Here is a 26,964-nt window from a genome sequence, read left to right on the forward strand (position 1 = left end):
CTGTCCCACCGCTTATATTTCACCTCTTTTCTATTTTTCCTTAGTTCTGTTGAAGAGTCATACGGACTGGAAACGTTAACTGTGTTCCTCTCCGCAGATGCTGTCAGACCTGCTGAGTTTTTCCAGGTATTTTTATTTTTGTTTTATAGAGAAAAGAAACTGCGACCTGATTATGACAGACTCCCAGCTTCCGCAATGACTCCTCCCAACCGCCAGAGGACCTCAGAGCGGAGTCGCACATGCACTACAACTCCCGGCATGTCGTGACGGGTTCCCGGTGTCCACCGCGGCAGCTCAAGTCACGTGGGAGGACCACCCGACCACCACCCCCCCCCCGGGGCACCCCGGCGATCATGTGACACAGCGGCAGCGGGCAGTCAGTGAGAGTTATCCGTGCGGCTTCATCGAATCTGCAGCTTTCCGCAGGTAATCGTCTCGGTGGCGTTTGGAAAGGGGGGTGCGGGGGTTGGTGGTGTTGGAAAAGGGGGGGGTGTCGGGTGGGGTTTGGAAAGGGGAGGGCGTCGGGTGGGGTTTGGGAAGGGGGGGGTGTCGGGTGGGGTTTGGGAAGGGGGGGGTTTGGGAAGGGGGGGGTGTCGGGTGTGGTTTGGAAAGGGGGGGTTTGGAAAGGGGGGGTGTCGGGTGTGGTTTGGAAAGGGGGGGTTTGGAAAGGGGGGGTTTGGGAAGGGGGGGTGTCGGGTGGGGTTCGGAAAGGGAAGGGGGTGTCGGGTGGGGTTCGGAAAGGGAGGGGGGTGTCGGGTGGGGTTCGGAAAGGGAGGGGGGTGTCGGGTGGGGTTCGGAAAGGGAGGGGGGTGTCGGGTGGGGTTCGGAAAGGGAGGGGGGTGTCGGGTGGGGTTCGGAAAGGTGGGGGGTGTCGGGTGGGGTTCGGAAAGGTGGGGGGTGTCGGGTGGGGTGGTGTCGGGTGGGGTTTGGAAAGGCGGGGGGGGGGGGGTGTCGGGTGGGGGTCGTAAAATTTCACTCAAAGGCTGACCTGATTTTAACCTCAACTCCACATCCCTGCTGACCCCCAGTAACCTGTCACCCTGTTGCTTTTCTTCATCCATGGGTGTGGGTGCCATTGGCTAGGCCAGCATTTATTGCCCATCCCTAATTGCCCTTGTTCAGAGGGCAGTTATGAGTCAACCACATTGCTGTGGGTCTGGAGTCACATGTAAGCCAGACCAGGTAAGGACAGCAGATTTCCTTCTCTGAAGGGTATTAGTGAACCAGATGGGGTTCTAATCATTTCATGGACATCATTAGACTTTTAATTCCAGAACTTTTATTGAATTCAGGATTCAAACCCAGGTCCCCAGAGCATTACCCTGGGTCTCTAGATTACTAGTCCAGCGACAATACCACTACGCCATTGCCTCCCCAAAAATCTATTGAGCTCTGGGTTTAAAATATTCAGACTCTGCTTCCACCACCTTTTGAGGGAGAGGTCTAAAGACTCACGCCTCTCTGAGAGAAAAATACTCTCCTCATCTGTCTTAAATGGGTGACCCCATATTTTTAAACAGTGATCCCTAGATCTAAATTCTCCCACAAGAGGAAACATCCTTTCCACATCCACCCTGTCAAGGCCCCACAGAATCTCAAAGGTTTCGATCAAGTTGCCTCTTACTCTTCTAAATTCTACAAGTCTAGCCTGTCCAGCCTTTCCTCATAAGGGACCTTGCCCATTCCATTTTGCACCTTGATAAAAACAAAAAACTACTGCGGATGCTGGAAATCCAAAACAAAAACAGAATTATCTGGAAAAACTCAGCAGGTCTGGCAGCATTGGTGGCATCATCATTTTACATCTTGTCCCTTTTTAAAATACATTCATCTGGCTTTTTTTTTCTGCTGGGTACATATTTATATCAGATGTAGTTAGTGATTCTTTGTTGGAAATCTGAGCAGCCCAAGCAATATTACTCTTTTAAGTTGCATCGGGTGTGTACTGGTAACCACTGGTTCCCATTGCACAACCGTACTGAGATAGGCATCACATGTTTGCTCACATGCTGCGAGTGGCTCAGCAGATTATTAAAACTATCTCAGCTGCAGTATTGCATTTATTGTGTTAATTAGAAAGAAAACTTGTATTCCACAGCACCTTTTATTTGTGCTAAGTTCTTCATAACCAATTAAATATTTTTGAATGTAGTCACTTAAATGTAAGAAATGCAGCAGCTGATATGTGCAATGTCCAATTATCTGTTAAGGATGTTGGTTGAGTGAGAAATATTGACCAACTCACTGGAGGGCAAGCTGTTCTGTTTTTTCCCAAATAGGGCTGCAAAATCTTTTACAGGTTTTGTGTCTCATCCAGAAGACGGTGCCTCGCTCTGACAGTGCTGCACTCCCTCAGCACTGCACTAGAGTGGAAGCCTGGAGTGTGTCTGGACTGGGACTTGAACTGATGCTGTTCTGACTCAGGTGACACTGTCAGCCACTGAGCCAAGATGATACTGTTAGAAGAATGGCTTTAGTGTTGTATAATTAGGGATGGGGGATAAACTGTGCATCATGTTCTTTGGTTTAACAAATTTTTGTTTTCATTGTCTCTCCCCTCCAACTTTATTTTAGATGCTGAGGCTGAATAAATGAAGAGGAAGTCTGTACTTTTCACTTCTCCTTGGATGGTTTGAAGGTTTGCGGTCTGACGTAGTTTAAGCTGTCGACAGCTTTGCCTTGCTGGCTGGCTGACTAAGAGCTCAAGACTGTGGCTTTTCCTGTTTGGTCGAAGCCGTGGGCGGTGTGTGGGGATGGCCTACTGCGAAGCCACAGTGAACAGTGACCGGCAGGATTGGGGCCACACTGAGGCTGGGGAAGAGGCCAGCCTCCTGCGGAACCCACTGACTACCGAGCGGCTGAGGAGCAGCAGTAAGCGGGAAGGAGGCACGCCAGCCTACGGGGCTGTGTTCATCGTGGTGAATGCCGCGCTCGGTGCGGGGCTACTCAACTTTCCCTACGCCTTCTTTGTGGCTGGGGGAGTGGTGGCTGGGATCGTCCTGCAGCTGGTGAGCTAGTTAAAACCTGGCCACTCGATCTGTACAGAGTTGGTTCTTGGCACCCTTCTTTCATGTCTCTTCCAGCCTAATCTGTGCTGTTAACAAGAGCCAGTGAGTGAGTGAACCTGGAACTTCTCCACAGAGAATACCAGAAATGGCTGAGTGTGAAACACCAATCTACCCTGGTGCCCTGGCTGCTGAACAGGAGCACGAGGTAGTGGGGAGAACACAAATTTGAAGTGGGCTGTTGGAGAACACCTGGATTTTGCTCCTCTCTCAGCACATTCCTCCATCCTAATCCTTACCCAGGAATTACGATGGGAGAACCATGAGTGTTTAATGTGGGGTGATATAGATATTGTGTCCATTACCACCGGTGATGGTCTGCCAGCACTAGTTCATTGTTCCAGTATAGGAGCCAACCTTTAGCTCAATGTTAGTTTCGGACAGGAATCCTCGAATTTGAAAGTACTACATTCAAATCTTGCTCCAGACAGTCCCAGTAAGTGGAGACTGAAATTCCAGCTTGGAATACTGAGCTGCCGTCCAGTGGGATGTTTGTGTCTGGTGGGTTTGGGTGGCCCTCTGAGTGCTCAGCTGTTCTCCCCCCCACCCCTGCCAACACACCTCACAGCTTGTTAATAATCTGGCTGATGCTTTCTATGACAGGTGTGCAAAGCAGAGACTATTGCCAAAGGGTCAGATCTGTTCCTGCTGGTTCCTCAGCTGCTTGCTCCTTGTTTTTGGTAGGCACAGTTCCAAAATGAACAGCGGGTCAGCCATCATCCACAAGAGAGAGGTGTCATGTCGAGCATGTCCTCACTACTGACGGAGCGTCTTCAACTGAAGGCAGGAGCTGCATCAACAGCCCCCATTAGGGACATTTGACAATGCCCTGTGTTTGTGTAGCACCCTTAACACAGTAAAATATTCCGGGGTCTTTCACTGGAATTTTATCCTGGCCTGAAACTATATCGCTCTGCCATAAGGACATAAAAAATAGGAGCAGGAGTAGACTGTTTGGCCCATTGAGCCTGACATACGATCAGGGCTGATCTTGGGCTTCAACTTCACTTTCTGCCTGTTCCCCAGATCCCTTGATTCTCTGTCAGACCAAGAATCTGTCTATCCCAGCCTTAAATACATTCAACAATGGAGCATCCACAACCCTCCGGGATAGAGAATTCCAAAGATTCACAACCCTTTGAGTGAAGAAATTTCTCCTCGTCCCAGTCCTAAATGATCAGCCCCTTATCCTGAGACTGTGCCCCCGTGTTTTAGATTCCCCAGCCAGGGGGGAACAACCTCTGAGTCTACCCTGTCAAGCCCCTTCAGAATATTGAATGTTTCCATGAGATCACCTCTCATTCCTATGAACTTCAAAGAAGGTAGACCCAGTTTACTCAGTCTCTCATCATAGGACAGCCCTCTCATCCCAGTGACCAATCTAGCTGTACTGCCTCCAATGCAAGTATACCCTGCCTTAAATATGAGACCGAAACTGTTCCTTTACTGTCGCTGGGTCAAAATCCTGGAACTCCCACTTTAACAGCACTCTGGGTGTACCTACACCACATGGACTGCAGCAGTTCAAGAAGGGACCTCACCACCACCACAGGGGCAAATTGGGATGGGCAATAAATGCTAGCCTAGCCAGTGAGGCCGACATCCTGTGAATGAATTTTTTTTAAAAAATGATATTGAGCAACATGAGAGATAAGGAACAAAAGCTTATTCAAAAAGGTAAGATTTAAGGAATGTGTCTGAGGTAGAGAGATTTCGGGAGGGAATTCCAGAGCCTGGTGCAGGGCTGGCAATCATGGCGGGGGTGAAGGGAGTAGGGGATAGAATCGAAACCAGAGTTGGAAGAATGCGGAGTTCTGAAAGGGATGTTGCACTGAAAGAGGTTACTGGGATGGGGAGAGGAAAACCATTGAGGAATTTAACACTCTTGTGTTTTTGTTTCAGTTCTCATGTCTTCTGGTTCTTTTGCCAATTGTCTTAAATCTGTGGTCTCTGTTTACCAATCCTCCTGTTAATGGTAACAGTTTCTCCCTCTGTACTCTAACAAAACCCCTCATGCTTGTACCAAATCCTAGCTTTTTAAAAGCTGTTGCTGTGGTTTTGCTATGATGGATTTCACCTTCGTCTTGGACAAAGCAAACCCTGTGTTTTATTTCTTGCAGTGTTTAGTGTTGTTTATAATCGCTGGGCTGGTGATTCTGGCTTACTGCTCACAGGCCAGCAGCAAGGCCACTTACCAGGAGGTGGTGCGGGCAGCTTGTGGACAAGTGGTTGGCACCATCTGTGACATCCTCATCGCTGTTTACACCTTTGGCACCTGCATCGCATTCTTAATCATCATTGGAGATCAGCTGGACAAGAGTGAGTGAGCGAGTATGGAATGGGTGCATTAGCCTATCAGCCATGGCGGGGAAATATCGTTGTGGGCAGACGATGGAGCAGGGACTGGGCGAAGCTTAAAGCCACCTTGGGCTGATGAGTGAAAGCCTGCTCTCTAACCATGGGGGTTGTCTGTAATATGAGTTCACAGTCTCAGCCCAGTCCCTCAACAGTCCGCAATAGGCATTTATCGAATCTTGCAGTACTGTAGGAGGCCGTTCAGCATGTCTATGTGGTTTGTTGAAAGAGCTATCCAACTCCTTCCGCTCCCCTGCTCCGTTCCCACAGTGCTGACAGTCTTACCTTTTCAAATTTTCATCCATTCTCCTCCTTTCACGCTGGTCTTTTTGGCAATTACTTTAACACCATGCCTTCTGGTTACTCACTATCGCCACTGGAAACAGTTTCTCCTTATTTATTCTTTCAAAACAGGGTGAGCAACCTCACTGTTTGGCTGGATGGCCCCAGCTTCTCATGAAGCGACCCAGTGTCCCGACAGTTTTCCAGTTTTCAGCTCCGCTGAGGGCCCTACTCTTTAACCCATCTACTGGGTTCAATTTACTATCAGCCACAAAACGCCCTTGCACCCTGGGAATTGGGGCCAGCTCCATTATGGATCCTTCAGCGCTTTAGCAATGGCTGCCACCGTTGCTGTACAGCTGGGAAGAGCCGGAGTTCAGGCCAAGGATGTTATCGTGACCTTTTTGGCGCCAACAGCTCCATTGTTGGTGACATCTTTGAAACGTCCTTTCAGCACCCAGTCACTGGCCCGGGGCCTGATGTCATGGCACGTGCCGCTCAACCCAACCTGCTGCTGGTGCCCTATAACTGCTCCGCCTCTCAGCCCTCTCCCTTGCCAACCCCACTGGTTCCTGCTCCAGAAGTCACGTCCCCAATGTGCCATCCAAGTGGCTGTCAGGAGCTGTCAGTCGTGTTGCAGGTTAGGGTGATCCCTCCCATTGACCTGGTTGGCCTCTAGAGCAGCCCAGCGGAATGTTCATTGCAGATATCTCATTCGCACAATTAATCTTCCATTAAACTTTCGAATTATTTGATTGATTAAGCAAATCAATCCATTAGTGGGAGATGGTGGTGTAGTGGTAATGTCACTGGACTAATAATCCAGAGGCCCAGGCTAATGCTGAGGGGACACGAGTTCAAATCCCACCCAGCAGCTGGTGGAATAAAAACTCAATAAATCTGGAATTGAAACCTTGTCTCAGTGATGGTCACCATAACAACTGTTTAAAAGCCCATCAGGTTCACTAATGTCCTTTAGGGAAGGAAATCTGCCGTCCTTACCTGGTCTGCCCTACATGTGACTCCAGACACACAGCAATATGGTTGACTTTTAACTGCCTCCTGAAATGGCCGAGCAAGCCACTCAGTTCAAGGGGAATTAGGATTGAGCAATAAATGCTGGCCTTGCCAGCGACACCCTCATCCCATGAAAGAATTTTTTAAAATCATCACTAAACGAGGATTGGGGGTACAAATTGTAACCCAAGTATTTAATACTCATGATGCACCTATTACCAGGTACAGATGTGTACGTTTGAGGAAATGAATTTCAGTGATAAATGGTAAATGCTTGTAAATGCAATCCTCTGGCTGCCTGCTAATGCAATCTATTCATGTTCAACTGTAATTAACAAGCTGCATTGCTGACAATGCTGTTCTAAGTTAACTCATAATTACTATAATTTCACTGCATATTGTTTCTGCTGAAGTAGAGTAGCATGCAATATGTAAAATTACAGCAGGTTAAAGAAGGATTGAAATGGTTCTTTGATGGCCTGAAGTGTGTTCCAATGGCAGAGATGCTGAGTTAAAATTAAATTGATTGGACACTTGGTGACTCAAGATCAACGGAATAAGTTCCCAACCGGCTGGACGTATTCCAGGATATGTCATCATGTGACCCCCTACCTTCAACTGCACCTCCCCCAGACTCCTGCCATTGGTTGCTCAACATGCCAATCCTCAGAGCCCTACCTTCCCAAGGTTTTTCAACGTGTCCCGGTTTAGACTGTTGAAAATCTGGTCACCCTATATCGAAAGCTTTTATCATTTTTGAACACCTTTAGTGAATCATAGAAAGTTTACGACACAGAAAGAGGCCAGTTGGCCCATTGTGTCTGTGCCGGTCGATAAACAAGCCACTCAGCCTAATCCCACTCTCCAGCATTTGGTTCGTAGCCCTGCAGGTTACGGTGCTTGAGGTGCATATCCAGACACCTTGTAAATGAGTTAAGGTTTCTGCCTCTGCTACACTTTAAAGCAGTGAGTTCCAGACCCCCACAACCCCCTGGGTGAAAAAATGTTTCCTCATCACCCCTCCAATCTTTATACCAATTACTTTAAGTCTATGCCCCCTAGTCACTGACCTCTCTGCTAAAGTAAATAGACCCTTCCCATATCCACTCTATCCAGGACCCCCTCAAGAGAGGCTCCAGAGGAGGTTCACAAGAATGATCCCAGGAATGAAAGGCTTAACATAGGAACTTTTGAGGACTCTGGGTCTATACTCGATGGAGTTTAGAAGGATATGGGGGGATCTGATTGAAACTTACAGAATACTGAAAGGCCTGGATAGAGTGGACGTGGGGAAGATGTTTCCATTAGTAGGAGAGACTAGGACCCGAGGGCACAGCCTCAGAGTAAAGGGAAGACCTTTTAGAACAGAGATGAGGAGAAACTTCTTTAGCCAGAGGTGAATCTATGGAATTCATTGCCACAGAAGGCTGTGGAGGGCAGGTCATTGAGTGTATTTAAGACCGAGATAGATGGGTTCTTGATTGGTAAGGGGATCAAAGGTTACGGGGAGAAGGCGGGAGAATGGGGTTGAGAAACTTATCAGCCATGATTGAATGGCGGAGCAGACTCGATGGGCCGAATGGCCAAATTTCTGCTCCTATGTCTTATGGTCTAATTTTGTACATCTCAATCAAATCTCCCCTCGGCCTCCTCTGTTCCAAGGAGAACAACCCCAGCCTTTCCTCATAACTGCAAGTTCCAGTCCTGGCAACACCCTTGTTAATCTCCCCTTAACCTTCTCTGCTCTGGGGAGAAGAATCCCAGTGATGCTGAGGTCAACCCCCAAGCTGTTGATCTCGCCCAGAGGTTTTGAGAGTAACTGGTGAACGGGTTCTGAAATAAGCAGGCATGCAGAGTAGTTTTTGTGATTGTTGTTACAGGACAATAAGCACGCACAGCTTTACAGTCAACACACACATAGCTGCTCCTGATCACAAACATTGTTTGTATTGCTGTGTGGGGAGAGGGGTGGGGTTGTGAAGGGAGAGTTGGGGTTCGCTGACTGCGAAGGGACTGGTGGAAACAATCTTATCTGGTGGAAGATGTTGGAGCACCTGCAGGCTGGAACAATGCTGCCTGGTTTTACATGAATCAATCTGCAAAGTTACCGATCCACTGTAAAGCTACAAAAGCAGAATACTGCGGCTGCTGGAAATCTGAAATAAAAACACAAAATGCTGGAAACACTCAGCAGGCCTGGCAGCATCTGTGGAGAGAGAAACAGAATTAACATTTCAGATTGTGATGAATGATCATTGACCCTGCTTCCATCTGCACAGACACTGCCTGAGCTGCTGAGTATCTCCAGCATTTTCTGTAAAACCAAACACTTATCAATCCGCTACCCAGTGTTGAACTAAACACTGTTATCAATCCACTAGCCACTGTATAACTGAGCTACATTGTGCAAATGTAAGATTGTCAGACTGCAGATAAAGGTGTTATAATCAGATTCTGTGCTTGTCAGTTGAATATAAGGTGAAAATTTTGAGGACCAAGCAAAAATGAGAGAGGACATCGGGGTGAGGGGTGGGGTAGGTGAGTGGCGGTGGGGATAGCAGGGTGGATGGGGGTTCCGGGGGCAGGGTGGGGCAGGGGTTCGGGGTGTGTTTGGAAGAACCAAATGCTTTGTTGCATTGCTCACTGGGACTGGTTTTGAATCAAAGTCTTCTTGGAACACAATGTTTTGTGTAACAGCAAAAGAAAAACAGACTTGCTTTTCTACAGGGTCAAGACCTCCGAACATTCCAAAGCACTCTCTGCTCAATTAAGTACTTTTTTGTGAAGGAAATATGGCAACCAATTTGCACACAGTTAGATCCCACAAACAATGTGATAAATTACTAGATAATATGTTTTAGGCTATGTTGATCACGTGTGGATGTATTGAGAGAGCTTTGTTATAGACTGTTGGTAAATACCCATGCAGTGAGACCTCTTCGTATGGATTAAGTGGGGCGTTGATCTGAATATATGCTTGAGAACACCCTTAGACCCGGGGTACAATTGAACACTACATCATGCACAATGTGATGTGAGGAATTTGTTTTGGACGAGTGGAGAGACTTGCTCTGTACCTCTATTTCACATGTTGTCCTTTAACTCTAAAATAATGTTAAGCAACCTGTTGAGTGAAAGGGAAATATTCAGTATGGAAAAGGTTCTGAATGCTTTGCTTTGCAGTAATTGGGGCATTGATGCACACACCTGAGGGAGATGCTTCAGTCAACAGCCATTGGTATAGTGACCGCAAGTTCACCATCTCAGTCATCTCTGTTCTGGTCATCCTACCCCTCTCCATTCCCAAAGAGATTGGATTCCAGAAATATGCCAGGTAAGTGCTTTCACCACCTTGATCTATTGATGACCTGGTGCCAGTAGGTGAAACAATCCTGTAAGGTCTCATGTTGAACCTCAGCCCATGCCATGGCAAGTGGCTTTGAGGGGTAGATGCAAAAGGATGGGGGTGTGACAAGGTAATCTATACAGTTCACAACATCTCCCTCCATTATCCCATCCTAACCGAATCCCCATGTTGTGTGAGGAAGAAAATCTGATGATCCCGGACTTGCCCTTCAGAAGCCTGTCTGCCAGATGGCTCAAGCAGAGTGACCAAATCCCACTGTGTTTAATCTGAGGGATTGCTCACCATTTTCCATTCTCCCCACTTTGGATGATAAAGGACTTCTAATAAAAAGTCCCCCCTCTCTTCCCTCCATTATTTTTCTCTCCTACCTTTTAACCTCTATTTCCCCACCACCCTGCCATACAAAAGGTCACCCTTCGACTGTGCCATCTCTCAGGAATCTTAACACATATCCATGCTTTCTCCCTTACATGTATCTTCCCCTCCATCTATCTCACCAGCTTGTTCTGACTCCCAAATTCTCCCTCCTCTGGTCCTCTATCCACAATGATCCTGTGGCTGCACATGACCTACTGAACAGTTCCAAAGACCTTGTTTGCATCAGTCACTGTCTCCATCTCTAATCCATTTGCTCCCACCATTGGCCTCTTTAGTCTGACATGACAAACTCATACGACTATTGTTCTTGTGACCGACTGTTTCTGAATGGTGAACATCCCACAACCAGTTACTGCTGACAAATAGTCTCCTTTAATTCCCCTCTCTTTAACAAGCCTGAGGAACTCATTGATTTCTTCATCTCAAACGGTTGAGAGCATATGTGTGGCTGCCTCTCTGATGTTGATCATTCCTGCTCTTCAATCCTATCCCCAATCCCCCACTCCATCTTATGGCTTTTGTCTCCTTCATCTCCCACCAGCCTTTTCAAAGCTAATTTCTTCAAGACTCACTTTGATCTCCTTTTCTCTCCACCCATTTCCTCACCTTTCCTGCCCTAAGTGTTTAGGCACCGTTCCTCTGGAAAAAACCAGTATCACTTCCTCAGCTTACCATCAATCCCTCCCACTGCCATCCGATCTCTACTCTCACTTGTCCAAAGTTTTCCTGGTGTCATTGCTGCCTCTATGGCAAGGGTCATGTCTCAGTTCCCTATTGCTTTGAGAGTCGATCTTGTCAGCTCCTGGTGTGGCTCTGACACCAGTTAGTTGAAGCTAAGTGGGGAACTTGGCTTTTCTTCCTCCTTGTGTTTTTCTGCCTCTCCTCTTTGCGACCTTTTTCTTGGATGCCCTGGGAAATTTCTCAACCCCAGTTTTCAAACAATTGCATGAGCCAACTGATTACTTGGAAAGGGTAATCGTTGTCAGCTGCACGCATCCCAGGCTGGACTCTCCTGACCTGCCAGAACTGTTGTCCCTGTAAACCTTGGGTGGGGGGAAGTCACAGCCTCCATGGGTGATTGTGTTTAGAAAAAAGCAAAATTGTGAGATTTGTGAGATCGTGAATGAGGCTCAAAAATTGAGACAGTCACGATGAATTTCTGAGAGTTGTCAAATCCGAGGTATCTGAAATACAAAGTGTATCATTCCTCAGAGCTTTCGTTCCTTCCAACAGCAGCCCAACAAGTTTGTAAAGGGATGTTGAAGCGCTTCAAAGCTAAAATTTCCGTTGGAGCTTTGGATTTAAGGCAGCCCATTAGCCACCTACCCTATAGGAGGATGCACACAGCCAATGTTGGACCTGTTTTGATTGTTTTCTCTCTGTCTGCCTTTAGTACCCTGAGTGTGTTGGGGACTTGGTATGTGACCATCATAGTTATCGTTAAGTACATCTGGCCAGATCAAGGTATCAATATCGGCGATATCCCAACCCGGTAAGTGTTGGCTGCTCAGTGACCAGCTTGTCACAGATGCTTATTTATTGAGAAAAACTCTTCAGTATGGCCTGCCCATGTTGCTCATTGACTTTTTGGTCTTGGGTCATGATTTCAATGGTGCCGAGGTCATGAACACTCATGGGGCTGTTGCTCAATGGAATGATTGGCTACAGAGTCATGTCTTGTCCATTGTGGACATTTCCTAAATGGAGGCCTACCCTATCACCCTTGGGGCAAGTTAGATGGATTGGCTCAGTAGTTGTGTTAACTGGAACCTTTCCTCTCGCTTTGAGGCACCTGAGATAATCCTGCCTTGGAGAGGCATTTCCTTACCAGAAGAGGAGGTGGGAAAAGCGGTCAGTCCCGCTCGGTCAATGCCTCGCAGCTGGGAGGCTGTCAACCAGGCCTCAGAGAGATATGAAGCCGCAGGCGAGTGGAGCCCCGGTGATGGGTGGGGCCTACAAATTGTTTTCCCAGGCAGAATTATGAAAGCTGCTGACCTGGTGGTGTGTGCGTGATGTGGTTTCAACATGGCCTTGTACTGAAGTGGGGAGGGGGAATATCACATCTTCCACAAATTTCCAATGTCTCAAAGCTCTTTACAGCCACTTTCATCACTGTCATAATCTGGGAAACATTTGAGGCAGACAGTTTGAGGTTGAAGAAGGGTTTAGTTAGTATTAGGTAAATAGTATTTCTTCATGGGGCTGGTGAGTCATCAATTTAAACCAGTCAAGGGCAATTGGAGATGGGCAATAAATGCTGACCTAGTCAGCGATGTCCATATCCTGTGAAAGAGGAAAGAAGAAGTCATTGAGTGATGAGGGGCTGGTAGAAATCTATTTCGCAGATTGTTGGGAAATGGAAGGCTTTAGCACACGGACTGTTTGAGGCAGAAACCATTGCATGTTTTAAAGTAAAACCAGATGCATAATAGAAACAGGAAATTAGAGGGCTGTGGGGAGAGGCTAGAGCATCAGGTGTAGTCTAGGGTTGTTCTAGTAAAGTACCAGCAATGGGCCGAATGGCCTGATGCCATGAGTGGCACGGTTCTCTCCTTTATGCAGGAATAGTGTGTGTGGTGATTCTACATAACCTGAATTACTGATCTTAGCCAAGTCATTTGCCTGGACGCTGTCTCGACTTGAGTGGCGGGCATGTGGGTGATTACACTGGAGAACAAGAGCCCAGCTTGTGCCCTGTAGTGGGCACTGAGGACAATGAGACCCCCAAAGTGTTGTCTGATTTCTTATCGTCCAGAGTCAGGCAATGAATGTAGAATGAGGGGGAAGAATGTACTAGTTTTATAAAAGGTTTGTAGAGCTGTCAGTAATATTAACCCTTTCTTCTCCCCTTCTCCTCAGCCCGTCCTCCTGGATGGCCGTGTTTAATGCGATTCCAACCATCTGCTTTGGTTTTCAGGTATTGATGTTACTCCCTGTCCCCTGTGTTCCTGTGCTCCTGGATCCTGCTCCCAATCTTTATAAATGAAGGTTCCCCTCTCTCTCCATGATGGCTGAGGTTTAGTTACACAGGAGTTAGTTTGATTTGTGATCTGAGCTGGAGCAGCAGTCGTTGACAGTGTGGGTGCGAGAATTGATCCTCACGTCTTTGGGTGCAGCCGAGGTCCACACTCCCTATGGAAAGTGACCGTGAGGGCGGGTTAGGATTTGTCTGTGGTGCCTCCTTGGTCACAGCTTACAGTCAAATGTGGGAAATTTGGGAACAATTTTGTGAAATTTCTCTCTAACTCCCTAAGGCAATTAAACAATTAAGATTGTAGTAGCGCATATCACAATCTCAACTCACTGGAAATTTAATCAAAAACTGGAAATGACCCCTTCTCTTAAGGAGTTGTCAGGTTCCCTTTTAAAGGACTGGAGCAACTCTGTAAACATCACATGTCTTGTTGGTCTGTTACCAAACCATTACCATGATTCTAATTATGGGAGTGAGTGGAAAATGGCTCCCTAACTCTTTCCCTGTGTATTTCCAGTGTATTCCTTGTAGTTCTGCTATCCCTTATCCATCTGAATTCACCTGTTCAATTAGACTGAGTACATAGATAAAGAAACCTCCTGCTGACTATCATGTGCTGCTGTTTCCCCCAGCCTCAGCTGATGAATCAGTGCTCCTCCATGTTGAACACCACTTGGAGGAAGCACTGAGGGCGGCAAAGATAAAGAATGTACTCTGGGTGGGGGACTTCAATGTCCATCACCAAGAGTGGCCTGGTAGCACCACCACAGACTGAGCTGGCCAAGTCCTAAAGGACGTAGCTGTTAGACTGGGCCTGCAGCAGATGGTGAGGGAAGCAACAATAGGGAAAAACCTACTTGACCTCATCTTCATCAATCTACCTGTTGTAGATGCAACTGTCCATGACAGCATCGGAAGGAGTGACCATTGCACAGTCCTTGTGGAGACAAAGTCCCGGCTTCACACTGAGGATACCCTCCATCGTGCTGTGTGGCACTACCACAGTGCTAAATGGGATAGTTTTCGAACAGATCTAGCAACTCAAAACTGGGCATCCATGAGGTACTGTGGGTCATCAGCAACAGCAGAATTGTATTCAACCACAATCTGTAACCTCATGGCCCAGCATATCCCCCACTCTACCATTACCATCAAGCCAGGGGATCAACCCTGGTTCAATGAAGAGGTTAGGAGGGCATGCCAGGAGCAGCACCAGGCATACCCAAAAATAAGATGCCAACCTGGTGAAGCTGCAACGTAGGACTATGTGCGTGTGGAAACAACATGCGATGGACAGAGCTAAGCGATCCCCAAACCAAATAGTCCTGCCATATTCATTCAGTGGTGGAAAATTAACAACTAACCGGAGGAAGAAGCTCCAAGAACACCCCCATCCTTAATGATGGGGGAAGGCCAGCATGCTGGAGCAAAAGACGAAGCTGAAGCATTTGCAACAATCTTCAGCCAGAAGTGTTGAATGAATGATTCATCTCAACCTTGTCGTGAGGTGCACAGCATCACAGATAAGAGCCAGAAATAGGAGCCGGAAAGACCATTTGGCCTCATGAGCTTGCTCCGCCATTCAGTACAATCGTGGCTGATCTTCAACCGCAACTCCACTTTCCTGCCCACTCCCCATATCCCTGGATTCCCTGAAATATCAAATATCTGTCAATCGCAGTCTTGAATATATTCAGTGACGGAGAATCCACAATCCTCTTGGGTAAAAAATTCCAAAGATTCGCGACCCTTTGAGTAAAAAAATTTCCCCTCATCTCCATTCTAAATGATTGACCCCTTATCCTGAGGCTGTGCCCCCATGTTCGATTCCCCAGCCAGGGGAAATAGCCTCAGTAGTTACCCTGTCAATCCCCTTCAGAATCTTGAATGTTTCAATGCCATCACCTCTCATTCTTCTAAGCTCCAGAATATAGACCCAATTTACTCGGCCTCATCATAGGACAACCCTCTCATCCCAGGGAACAATCTAGTGAACTTTTGTTCTACTGCCTCCAATAAAAGTATACCCTTCCTTAGACTTGGAGGCCAAAATTGCGCACAGTATTCCAGATGCAGTCTCACCAAAGCCCTGTATAATTGTAGCAGGGCTTCCTTATTCCCATATTCCAGTCCCCTTGCCATAAAAGCCAACATGCCATTTGCTTTCCTAATTGTTTGTTGTACTTAGATGCTGAATTTCTGTGTTCCCTGTATGAGTACACCCAAGTGTCTCTGAACATCCACATTGAACAGTTTCAGTTTAAAAGTGATGCCAGACTTCAGGCAATTCGATTCACTTCACGTGATTTCCCCAAATGGCTGAGCCTAATGGATGCATCAAAGTCCATGGGCCCTGATGACGTCATGACAGTGGTACTGAAGACTTGTGCTGTAGAACTTGCCACGCCCTTAGCCAAGCTGTTCCAGTACAGCTACAACACTGGCTTCTACCTGGCTATGTAGAAAATTGTCCTGGTATGTCCTGTACACTTAAAAAAAAAAAGACAAATCCAATGGAAAGGGTCGTCGACAGTGCTATCAAGTGACACTTATTCAGCAATAATCTGCTCACTGGTGCTAAGTTTGGGTTTCGCCAGGGCCACTCAGCTCCTGACCTCATTACACATCACTCCCTCCACCATTAACGCACAGTAGCAGCAGTGTGTACCATCTACAAGATGCACTGCGGGAACTCGTTAAGGCTCCTTAGCACCTTCCAAACCTGCGACCTCTCCCATCTATAAGGACAAGATCAGATGCATGGGAACACCACCAACTGCAAGTTCCCCTCCAAGTCACTCACCATCCTGACTTGAAAATATATCACCGTTCCTTCATTGTCGTTGGGTCAAAATCCTGGAACTCCCTTCCTAACAGCACTGTGGGTGTTCCTACACCACATGCAGCAGTTCAAGGTGGCAGCTCACCACTTTTTTGAGGGTAATTACCAATGGGCAGTAAATACTGCCTTTGCCAGAAATGTCCACATCCCAGGAAGGAATGAAAGAAACTACATTGGTGAAATTGGCAGATCTGTCTGATGAAATTTAATGTGTTAATGTGTGAAGTGACACATTTTGGAAGGATGAATTAGGAAATATGAACTAAATGGTGCCATTCTGAAGGAGTTGCAGGAACAGAGAGACCTGTCCGTGTACAAACACAAACCTTTGAAGGCGGTAAGGTAAGTTGAAGCCTTTCTTTGAATACAGGATCCTTTCCTCTACACAGAGAGTACAAGAGCAAGGAAGTTAAACTCAACCTTTCTGAAACACTGGTTAGATCTCAGCTGGAGTATTGTGTTCAATTCTGGACACTAAAGGAAGAATGTCAAGACCTTGGAGAGGGTGTGGAGATGATTTGTTAGAAGGGTACTAGGGGTGAGGGATTTCAGGTATCTGGAGAGACTGGAGGAGCAAACAGGCAATAAATGCTGGCCTTGACCTTACCAGCAACACCAACATCCCATTTACAAATAAAATAACAAAAAATACAGTTCTCTCCTTAGAACAGAGTAAATTAATGGAAGATTTTATGCAGGTGTTCGGATTTATGAGGAGTTGTGATGGAAAAGCTGTTTCGATTGGCAGGAGGGTCGATAACCAGATTTAAAACAATTAGCGGAGAAATTTGAGCAGTTTTCAATGATAGCTGATGTGACAGGGCAGCAGGGGAGGGGTTCAGGGGTCAGCTGGCTCAGGGTTTACAGGTGGAGGTTATGTTCCAATGAGGAGGATCCAGGGATAGGTGATTCAAGACAGGACACTAGATCCACTTAATAAATGCCAGTGGGTGGAATGGACACATGGGGTTGTTCTGGGCGGACCAGGTCAAATAGACTGAAGAGGCCATCTTGTTGATATAAAGAGCAATATCACCACCCAGTGATAGAACATCACTATTGCAACTCCGGGAGCAGCATCTGTCAGAGCCCAGGGTTTGGCAGGAAGGGCTGTGTGTCTGATGCACTCTTTGATAAGTGTTCTTTCACCTTATATATAAATAATTTTGAGTCTTGCCTGTCCATCCTTACACCAGTTTCTTTCCTGTTTTTGACAGTGTCATGTCAGCAGTGTTCCGGTGTTCAGCAGCATGGAGAGGCCAGCGGTGCGGCGTTGGGGCTGGGTGGTGACAGCGGCTGTGGTGATCTGTCTGTTCGTGTACACAGGCACAGGTATGGCACATACTTCCGCTACACAGAGGGGGAGAGGCGGGGCTGGCTATAACAACAGAAACAACAACCTTTATTTATATAGTGTGTCAGCCATGGCTCAGTTGGGAACACTGAAGCCTGTGTTGGAAGGCCATGAGTTCAAGTCCCAATCCAGCACAAAAATTGAGGTTGACGTTTCAGTGCAGTGTTGAGAGTGTGCTGCACTGTTGGAGGTGCCGCCTTTCGAAGACTTTGTTGGCTGTAAAGCACTTTGAGACTTCTGATGGTAGTGATGGGAGCTATAGAAGTGCAAGTCATCTTTCTTACCCACCAACCACCGCATAGTAAAATATCCCAAAGTGTTTTACAGGAACTTTTGTCAAACTGAATTTGATACAGTGAGTCACATAAGACAACATTAGGGTAAATAAACAGAAGCTTGGTCAAAAGGGTAGGTTTTAAGGAGCATCCTAAAGGAGGGAAACGTGGTGGAAGGGCAGAGGGGTTTAGGGAGGGAATTCCAGAGCTTGGGAGCCAGGCAGCTGAAGGCACAGCCGCCAATTAAAAGAGATTAAACTGGGGAATGCACAGAGGCCAGAATTAAAGGAACACCAATATCTCGGATGGTTGTGGGGCTGCAAGAGATTACAGAGTTAGGGAGGGAGGTGGCCATAGAGGGATTTGAAAATAAGGGTGAAAATCTTAAAATTGAGGTGGTACTTGACTGGGAACCATTGTAGGTCAGTGAGCACAGGGATAATGGATGAACAGGACTAGATATGAGAGGATATGGAAAGCAGAGTTTTGGATGAGTTCAGGTTTATGGAGGGTGGAAGATGTGAGAGCTGACAGAAACGTGTTGGAATAGTCAAATCTAGAAATAACTAAGGTATGAAGATGGAATGAGGCAGAGATGGAGTTAGAAAATATTAGAGGTGGAAGTAGGCATTCTTGGTAATGGAGAAGATATTGGACAGAAATTCATCTCTAGCAAATAGAATGCCAAGGTAGCTAATGGTCTGGTTCAGCGCCAGTTATCAGGGAGAGGGATAGAGTCTGGCTGAGGAATGGAGTTTGTGGTAAAGCTGAAGGACACAATGGCTTCTGCTTTTCCAATGTTTATTTGGAGGAAATTTCTTCTAATTTCAGACTTGCTGCCTTGATTTGGAGGTCAGAGGTGGAGCAGGTTTCCCTTTCACCTTTGGGACTTGAGTTCAAATCCAGTCCAGGCTGTTGGGATGAACATTTCCCTGCCCGGCTGCAGGGGCCTCCGTGAAATGAGTCTGGCCATTCTTACCCCAATTTCTACTTGACAACGAGGTTCACTTAGGTCCTTAAATTAGCAATTTGCTTGATGGGGCATCGGGTGGCGCAGAGTGTGTGGGAATTAGTACTGGCGCAGTAGATGGTGCTATTGAGCCTGAGACGTTGTTGAGATGTTGAACATAGGAGCAGGAGGTGGCCATTTAGTGCCTCGAGTCTGTCTGCCATTCAGTGAGGTTATGGCTGATCTGCAACCTAACTCCATGTACCCCACTTTGCTAAGTATCCTTTTGGTTAGCAAAATTGATCTCCCAACAATTGGCATTTGTGGAAGAGGGTTCCAAACACCTACCACTCTGTGTGCTGATGGCCCTAATTTCACCCCTGAAAGGCCTGGCTCTAATTTTTTGACTAGGCCCCCCTTAGTTCTAGACTCCCCAGCCACAGGAAATAGTTTCTCACCATTAACCCTATCTGTTCCCTTGGTATTTTGTAAACATCGATTAAATCAGCCTTTAATCTTCTAAATTCCGTGTAATTTACCTCTAGTTTATGTAATCTGCCCTTGCAATTTAACCCTTGGAGTCCAGGTATTATTCTGATAAATCTACACTGCACTCCCTCCAAGGCCAGTATATCCTTCCTAAGGTGTGGTGTCCAGGACAGCTCACAGTAACTCCAGGTGTGGACTAAGCAGGTTTTTATATAGCTGAAGCTTGCATTTTAGTCCTCTAGATCTCGAGGCCAGTATTCCATTAGCATTTTGATTATTTTTATGATCTAGGTATCTGAACTCAAACCTGTTTCTAGCTTTTCACCATTTGGAAAGTACCCTGCTCTGTCCTTTTTCGACCCAAAGTGGATGACCTTGTATTTGTCGACACTGAAATCCACTTGCCGCAGTTTTTCCCATTCATCGAATCAATTGATAGTTTTTTTTGTAATTTTATGCCTTCATCAACACTCGTTACAAAGCTGCATGTTTTTGTGTCATTGGCAAACTTGGACATGTGGCTTTCTGTCCCATCATCTAAGCCATTAATAAATACCGTGAATAGTTCAGGCCCAGCACAGATTCTTGTGGGACGCAACCAGTCACATCTTGCCAATTAGTGTGGCTGCCCATTATCCCTACTCTCTGCTTCCTGCTACTCAACCAATTTCAGAACCAGGTCAGCAGTTTGCCTTCAATTCCAAGAGGCCTATCTTTAACTAATAGTCTCTAATGAGAAACTTTATCAAGTGCCTTCTGGAAGTCCATATAAATAACATCCACAGACATTCCCCTGTCCACTACTTTAGTCATCTCTTCAAAAATTTTAATCCAAATCATCAGGCGTGACCCACCCTTTACCAATCCATGTTGGCCCTCTCTGATCAGCAAAAAATTTTCAAGGTATTCAGTCACTCTATCCTTAATTCTAGGCTCAATAATTTCTCAACCTTACAAGTTAGACTAATTGGTCTAAAATTCCCTGGTTCCGCTTTCTTTCTTTAGCAGTGTGACATTCACAATCTTCCAATCTAAAGGAATGGTTCCCAAATCAAGTGAACTTTGGAGGATTGTACACAACTAAAAGCAAAATACTGCAGATGATGAAGGTCTGAAATAAAAGCAGAAACTGCTCTAAATACTCAGCCGATCTGGCAGCACCTGTGGAGAGAGAAACAGAGTTAACATTTCAAGGCGAATATGATGGAGTCATATTCAAACAAATACGAATTAGGAGCAGGAGTAGGCCATTCAGCCTGTCGAGCCTCCTCCGCCATTCAATGAGATCATTGCCGATCTGACTGTGCCCTCAATTCCACATTCCTGCCTACCCCTGATAACCTTTAACCCCCTTGTTAATGTTTGATGGGGACAGTGTAGAGGGTGCTTTACTCTGTATCTAACCCTGTGCTGTACCTGTCCTGGGAGAGTTGGGCCCGTGTAGAGGGAGCTTTACTCTGTATCTAACCCCGTGCTGTATCTGTCCTGGGAGTGTTTGATGGGGACAGTATAGAGGGAGCTTTACTCTGAATCTAACCCCGTGCTGTTCCTGCCCTGGGAGTGTTTGATGGGGACAGTGTAGAGGGAGCTTTATTCTGTATCTAACCCTGTGCTGTTCCTGCCCCGGGAGTGTTTGATGGGGACAGTGTAGAGGGAGCTTTACTCTGCATCTAACCCTGTGCTGTACCTGTCCTGGGAGTGTTTGATGGGACTTTAGTCACTCAGATCATGTGTTTTATTTTTAATTGAAGTGCCTATGTATCAGTGATCTGTGCAGGGTGTCTAAATCTGGCCCCAGTGGCCTCCCTGTACTTGTTCCCAAGGCGTGTGGGTACGACAGCTTGCTGTTTCCTGATGGAATGTCTCTCTCCAGGAGTCTGTGGTTTCCTGACGTTTGGATCCAGTGTGAATGTTGATGTATTGCTGTCCTACCCATCAAACGATATCGCTGTTACCATTGCACGCGCCTCTATCATCCTTTGTGTGCTCACATCCTACCCCATCCTTCACTTCTGCGGCAGGTAAGGCTTCTGTCTGGGCCCGGGAGTGGGAAAGAGGGCTGCAAATGAGACAAAGGCTTGGTAACCATGCTCACTCCTCGATTAGCACCTTTGCTGCTGAAATCGGGGCTCAGCAGAGGAGACCATTCAGCGCCTTGAGCCTGTTAGGTCACGGCTGACCTGTATCTTAACTCCATCCACTCACCAACAAAAATCTCTCAATCTGTTTTGAATTTTGAAAAGCTTTAACAGCTGTTTTGGAAAGCGAGTTTCAGAGCTCCATTACAGTTTCATACGAGCGTACTAATTAGAAGCAGGAGTAGGCCATTCAGCCCCTCGAGCCTGCTTTGCCATTCAGTAAGATCATGGCTGATCTGATTGTGGCCTCAACTCCACTTTCCACCTACCATTTATTACCTTTGACTCTGTTGTCAATCAAGATCTATCTAACTCAGTCTTAAAAATATTCAGTGACCTTGCCTCTGCCACCCTGTGGGGCCACAGACTAACTATAAGAGAAAATATTCCCCCTCATTTCTGTTTTTAAATGGGAGGCCCCTATTTTTAAACTATATTCCCAAGTTCTAGTCTCTCCCACAAAGGGAAGCACCCATCCTGTCAAGTCCCCTCAGGATCTTCTCAGCATCTGTGGAGGGAGACACAGTTAAAGTTTTAAGTCCATATGGCTCTGAAGAAGAGTCATACAGACTCGAAATGTTATCTCAGTTTATCTCTCCACTGCTGCCGGACCTGTTAAGTTGTTCCAGATTTCCAGCATCTGCAGTATTTTGCTTTTATCCCCTCAGGATCTTATATGTTTCCATGAGATCAACACTCATTCTCCTAAACCCCAGTGGATACAGGCCCAACCTGTCCAACCTTTCTTCCTAAGACAGCCCCTTCATCTATGAAACCCTTTAGTCATGTTAAACACCTCCATGAGAACAAATGAGGGATCTCATTACAGATCCTCTCATCATAGACCCTCTCATTACAGACCCCAACCTTTCGCATGTAATACACCAATGTGACCTGTATTATAGCTAGTGTGGGGGAAAGGTGTTTGTCTGATCCCTGCTATGATGGGGTGTATATCATTAGCATTACCCTGCCATTAAAGTAACTCACCAAGGCTCCTTCGACAGCACCTTCAAAACCCACAACCACTACCATCTAGAAGGATAAGGGCAGCAGATAGATGGGAACACCAGCACCTGGAAGTTGCCCTCCAAGCCACATACAATCCTGATTTGGAAATATATCACCGTTCCTTCACTGTCACTGAGTTAAAATCCTGGAACTCCCTCCCTAACAGCACTGTGGATGTACCTACACCTCATGGACTGCAGTGATTCAAGAAGGCAGCGCACCACCACCTTCTCCAGGGTAACTAGGGATGGACAATAAATGCTGGCCTAGCCAGCGATGCTCACGTCCCATGAATAAAAAAATACTGTCAACTGGTTTCAACTACTTCTGTGGCTATGTTTTATTAATTTTAAAATTTAAATTTAATTTAAAATTTCCACCCCGATCAGATGCACCATGCAATGCCACAGGATGGTTTATGGAACCTGTCCTTATTTAACCCTTTCAGTCTGGGTATCATTCTGCTGAATCTGCACTGCACTCCCTTCCAAAGCTAATATCTCCTTCTAGAGGTGAGGTGCCCAGATCTGAGCACAGCTATTCCATATGGAGTCTGACCAGAAGCTTACATAAAACTGTAAATAATCGCTTTCTCACTTTTCCATTCCAGTCCTTACTGAGGGAATATCCACCATTCTGTTACCCTTGGTAACAGGGGGAGTGAGAGCCTTGAGGTGAAGTAGTTGGTGAATAACCCCATCAGCTCTTCACCAGATAGAGGCGATTTCTACTTCCGAGAAACAGTACATTTAAGCAATAAATGAATTAAGCTAAAGAATTCATTGCTTATTTAGTTCCAACTTTCTGCATATGCATGTCTCACTTGGTTAAGCAGTGAGAGATACAGAGCAGTTTACACACACACAATGGGAAGACAGGCAAAATATATATTGGCTCATTAACATTCTCTTTCGTGCCTGCTAAACCGACGGCTACCCGTCATTGGCCCAGTTCGAAACCATTAATATTCCATTTTCATGGCTCCTAGATAATTTTCGTGGTGTCTTGGTCAGCCCGTTTCCTCTCCAAGATCAATTGGCCAATTCTGAAGAAAGGGTCCCCATTCATTTGCAACCCCTTTCTGATTGGGTCCTCTACCTCGCTACTAGTTTCTTTAGTATGTTCTGTACCTAGTTCCCTAAATCTCTGTTCACAGTTCCTGACTTCTCACCATTTTGAAAACCGTCCATACAGCGCACTCTGCCTCCTGATATTGTGCCCTCAGCAAACTAGTATGTAACTGGTTACGCTGGCAGGAACAACTTGAAATTGTTCATAAACCAGTTGCTGCAGCAATGGAAGAGTTGAGAGTCTCTCTGGCTGGGTGTTCTGATTGGAATTGCTGCTCTGTAACACTCTGTTCTAGGCTAGGGGGATTTCTGCAGCAAATGTGGGGGGTTAGCTGTGTGTCTCAGGAGAACCCCCGTTCCCATGTTAGAATCACGGTTGTGTGGCCATTTGGACTGAGCGTGAGACTGGGGCTGTACCCCGGACAGGAGTCCACCTTCAGGAAAGGTGGAATGGACTAAGAAGGGGAAAGGTGCAGCACCCCCCCCCCCCCCCCCCGACCACCCCTGGGCACACAGCCTGCCTCGGGGGCACAAAACCTGGCCCCCCTCCACCCCCAGAAAACCAGGGCATGTAGACACCACCACCCCTCCCCGGCCAAAAAAAAACCCCGCAGGGCATGCAGCACCCCAGCAGCTAGTCCATGGCTGTTCCTGGTCAGTGCTGGTGATAAATGAGCCCAGTGTGTTGTCAGGATGTATCCACACATGGAGAGGCTCAATGAGCTCTCTGTGTGTGGGGGGGCTCTTCTCCCCCCCCACTCCCTCCCCCCCAACTCTGGGGCCCTCTTTCCCCTTCCCCTTTGGCCACCCCCGTCCCTCCCCCCTCTGTCTCTGACTTTGTGCTTCCTGTTTCTCCAATCCAGGGCGGTGATTGAGGGCCTTTGGCTTCGTTACAAGGGTGAGGATGTCGACATGACACGGGAGAGGCGCCGCCGGGTGCTGCAGACCCTGACCTGGTTCTTCCTGACCTTGGTGCTGGCACTTTTCATTCCAGACATTGGGAAAGTGATTTCTGTGATTGGAGGTTTGGCTGCCTGCTTCATCCTCGTCTTCCCAGGTGCATGATTCGCTGGGGTGGGGTGGGGAGGTGATTAAGCGAAGTTGGCGGGTAGCTCTGGGGTGACAGACAGGGAAGGGAGCCCCTGAAGGGTCAGGGGCAAACGGGCATGGTGTGATGTTCTCTTCCCAGTGTCTGTGTGCAGAGATGGCTGTGGAGCTAGAGCAGGGGGATTGCAATAGCATAGTGGTTATGTTAGTGCTGAACTAACCCAGAGGCATGAAGTCAAATCCCACCACAGGGACGAGGAATTTAAATTCAATTAATTAAATAAAAATCTGGAAATAAAAGTTAGTCTCAGTAATGGTGGCCATGAAACCGTTGCATCATTGTAAAGACCCACCTGCTTCACTCATACCCTTTAGGGAAGGAAATCTGTCATCCCTACCCGGTCTGGCCTACATGTGACTCCAAACTCACAGACATATGGTTGACTTTTAACTGGCAGGTTACTGGGGTCAGGGCTGCAGTGTCAATGCCAGGCTGCAACTCCCTGTGGAATGAGATTTCTATGACAGTGTATTGTTGTGATTGGGAATGCACTGCCTGAAGGGACAGAAGAAACAGATTTTGTCTGTACTCTCATTAATGTAGTATTCTCTGTGTTTAGGACTCTGTCTGATTGAAGCAAAACTTGCGGAAATCCAGCATGTCGACTCTGCCAGGTAAACACCCTGGTCGTAAAATCCACTGTCGTTAGCTGAATTTCTATTTTGTGCCGACTGGGAGATGTGGAGTATATAAAATGATTATACTTTGGACAAACTGACAGCTGTTTCATTTGAAGGAATCTGGCACTGTAGACTGGGTGAGGGGCTTATTGGGATTGTGGACTAGGGATAGGGCTCTAATGGGACTGTGGGCTGGCAGGGGCAGGGTCTATTGGGATTGTGGGCTGGGGGGTGGTGCAGGGGTCTATTGGGATTGTAGACTGGGAGGGCAGGGATCTTTTGGGATTGTAGACTGGGGGAGGGTTCTATTGGGATTGTGGATTGGGGGTGAGGGGTATATTTGGATTGTAGACTGGGGGAGGGGTCTATACCAATTGTGAAGGGAACAGCAATTTTTACTGCTTGAGAAGAGTGCGCTGACTGGTTGGCAAGAGGACTCTGGAGAATGTTCCCTGTTAGGCTAACTGACCTATAGTTCCCTGTTTTCTCCCTTTCTGGAATAGCAACATCACATTTGCTAACTTCCAATCTGTTGGGAACTTTCTAGAGTTGGAGAATTCTGGAAAATCATAACCACATCCACTATTTCTGCAGCTATCTATTTTACAAGCCGAGGGTGTAGGCCATCAGGTCTTGGGGATTTGTCAACTTTTAGTCACGTTAACATCTCCAGTACTATCCAGTACTATTTCTTTAATAATAATTACAAATAATTCCTCATTTTCCTTTGACCCTCAGTTCCCCACCACTTCTGGCATTTTTTTTGTCTTCTAATGTAAAGGCAAACACAAAATAACTGTTTGACACCTCTACTGTATTTTGTATGTCGACGTCACTGGCTAGGTGAACATTTATTGACCATCCCTAATTGTCTTTGAGAAGGTGGTGGTGAGATAGCTTCTTGAACTGCTGCAGTCCATGTGATGTAGGGAGGGAGTTCTAGGATTTTGACCCAGCGACAGTGACGGAACAGTGATATATTTCCAGGTCAGGATGCTGAGTGGCTTGGAGGGGAACTTCCAGGTGGTGGCATGCATTTGCTGCCCTTGTCCTCCTGGATGGTAGAGGTCATGGGTTTGGAAGGTGCTGTCGACAGAGCCTTGGTGAGTTGCAGTGCATCTTGTAGATGGTACACACTGCTGCCACTGTGCATCAAGGTTGGAGGGAATGAATGCCTATGGTGGTGGATGGGGTGTCAATCATGTGGACTGCATTGTTCTGGATTCTGTCGAGCTTCTTGAGTGTTGTTGGAACTGCACTCATTTGAGCATCCACACTCTCGACTCATACTTGTAGAATCTGTGGGAGGTCAGGTGGTGACTCATTCCTAACAGCAGTGTGGGTGTACCTACACCACATGGACTCCAGCAGTTCCAGAAGGCAGCTCACCACCACCTTCTCAAGGGCAGTTAGGATGGGCAATAAATACTGGCCCAGCCAGCGAAGCCCACATCCTGTGAATGAATAAAAAAAAAATTGCTGCAGAATTCCCAGCCTGCTCTTATTGCCTGCTGAATTTATATCACTACTGCAGTTCAGTTTCTGGTCAATGGTAAGCCCCCAGAATGTTGATAGTGGGGGATTCAGTGATGGTAATGCTATTGAATGTCAAGGGGAGATGATTGGATTTTCTCTTGTTGGAGATGGTCATTGCCTGGCTCCTGTGTGGC

General features: G+C 46.8%; 1 protein-coding gene across 3 annotated transcripts in view; it reads left to right on the forward strand.

Annotated features, from left to right (window-relative positions):
• Positions 1 to 341: 341 nt before the first annotated feature.
• LOC144673292 (sodium-coupled neutral amino acid transporter 7-like) overlaps positions 342 to 26,964 on the forward strand; it is a 31,098-nt gene continuing 4,475 nt past the window's right edge. The window contains exons 1-10 of one of the 3 annotated variants that reach the window (XM_078535204.1): positions 342 to 426; positions 2,575 to 3,008; positions 5,186 to 5,384; positions 9,903 to 10,053; positions 11,858 to 11,956; positions 13,324 to 13,381; positions 17,498 to 17,612; positions 21,221 to 21,368; positions 24,430 to 24,623; positions 25,234 to 25,288. In XM_078535204.1, coding sequence (XP_078391330.1) covers positions 2,754 to 3,008; positions 5,186 to 5,384; positions 9,903 to 10,053; positions 11,858 to 11,956; positions 13,324 to 13,381; positions 17,498 to 17,612; positions 21,221 to 21,368; positions 24,430 to 24,623; positions 25,234 to 25,288 — 1,274 coding nt within the window. In that variant the 5' untranslated portion in view covers positions 342 to 426; positions 2,575 to 2,753. The remainder of the gene's footprint in view (positions 427 to 2,574; positions 3,009 to 5,185; positions 5,385 to 9,902; positions 10,054 to 11,857; positions 11,957 to 13,323; positions 13,382 to 17,497; positions 17,613 to 21,220; positions 21,369 to 24,429; positions 24,624 to 25,233; positions 25,289 to 26,964) is intronic. The other 2 variants (XM_078535206.1, XM_078535205.1) reach the window with 2 other exon arrangements.

The sequence above is a fragment of the Cetorhinus maximus genome, unplaced genomic scaffold (assembly GCF_964194155.1).
Source record: "Cetorhinus maximus unplaced genomic scaffold, sCetMax3.hap1.1 HAP1_SCAFFOLD_325, whole genome shotgun sequence".
Taxonomy (NCBI): domain Eukaryota; kingdom Metazoa; phylum Chordata; class Chondrichthyes; order Lamniformes; family Cetorhinidae; genus Cetorhinus; species Cetorhinus maximus.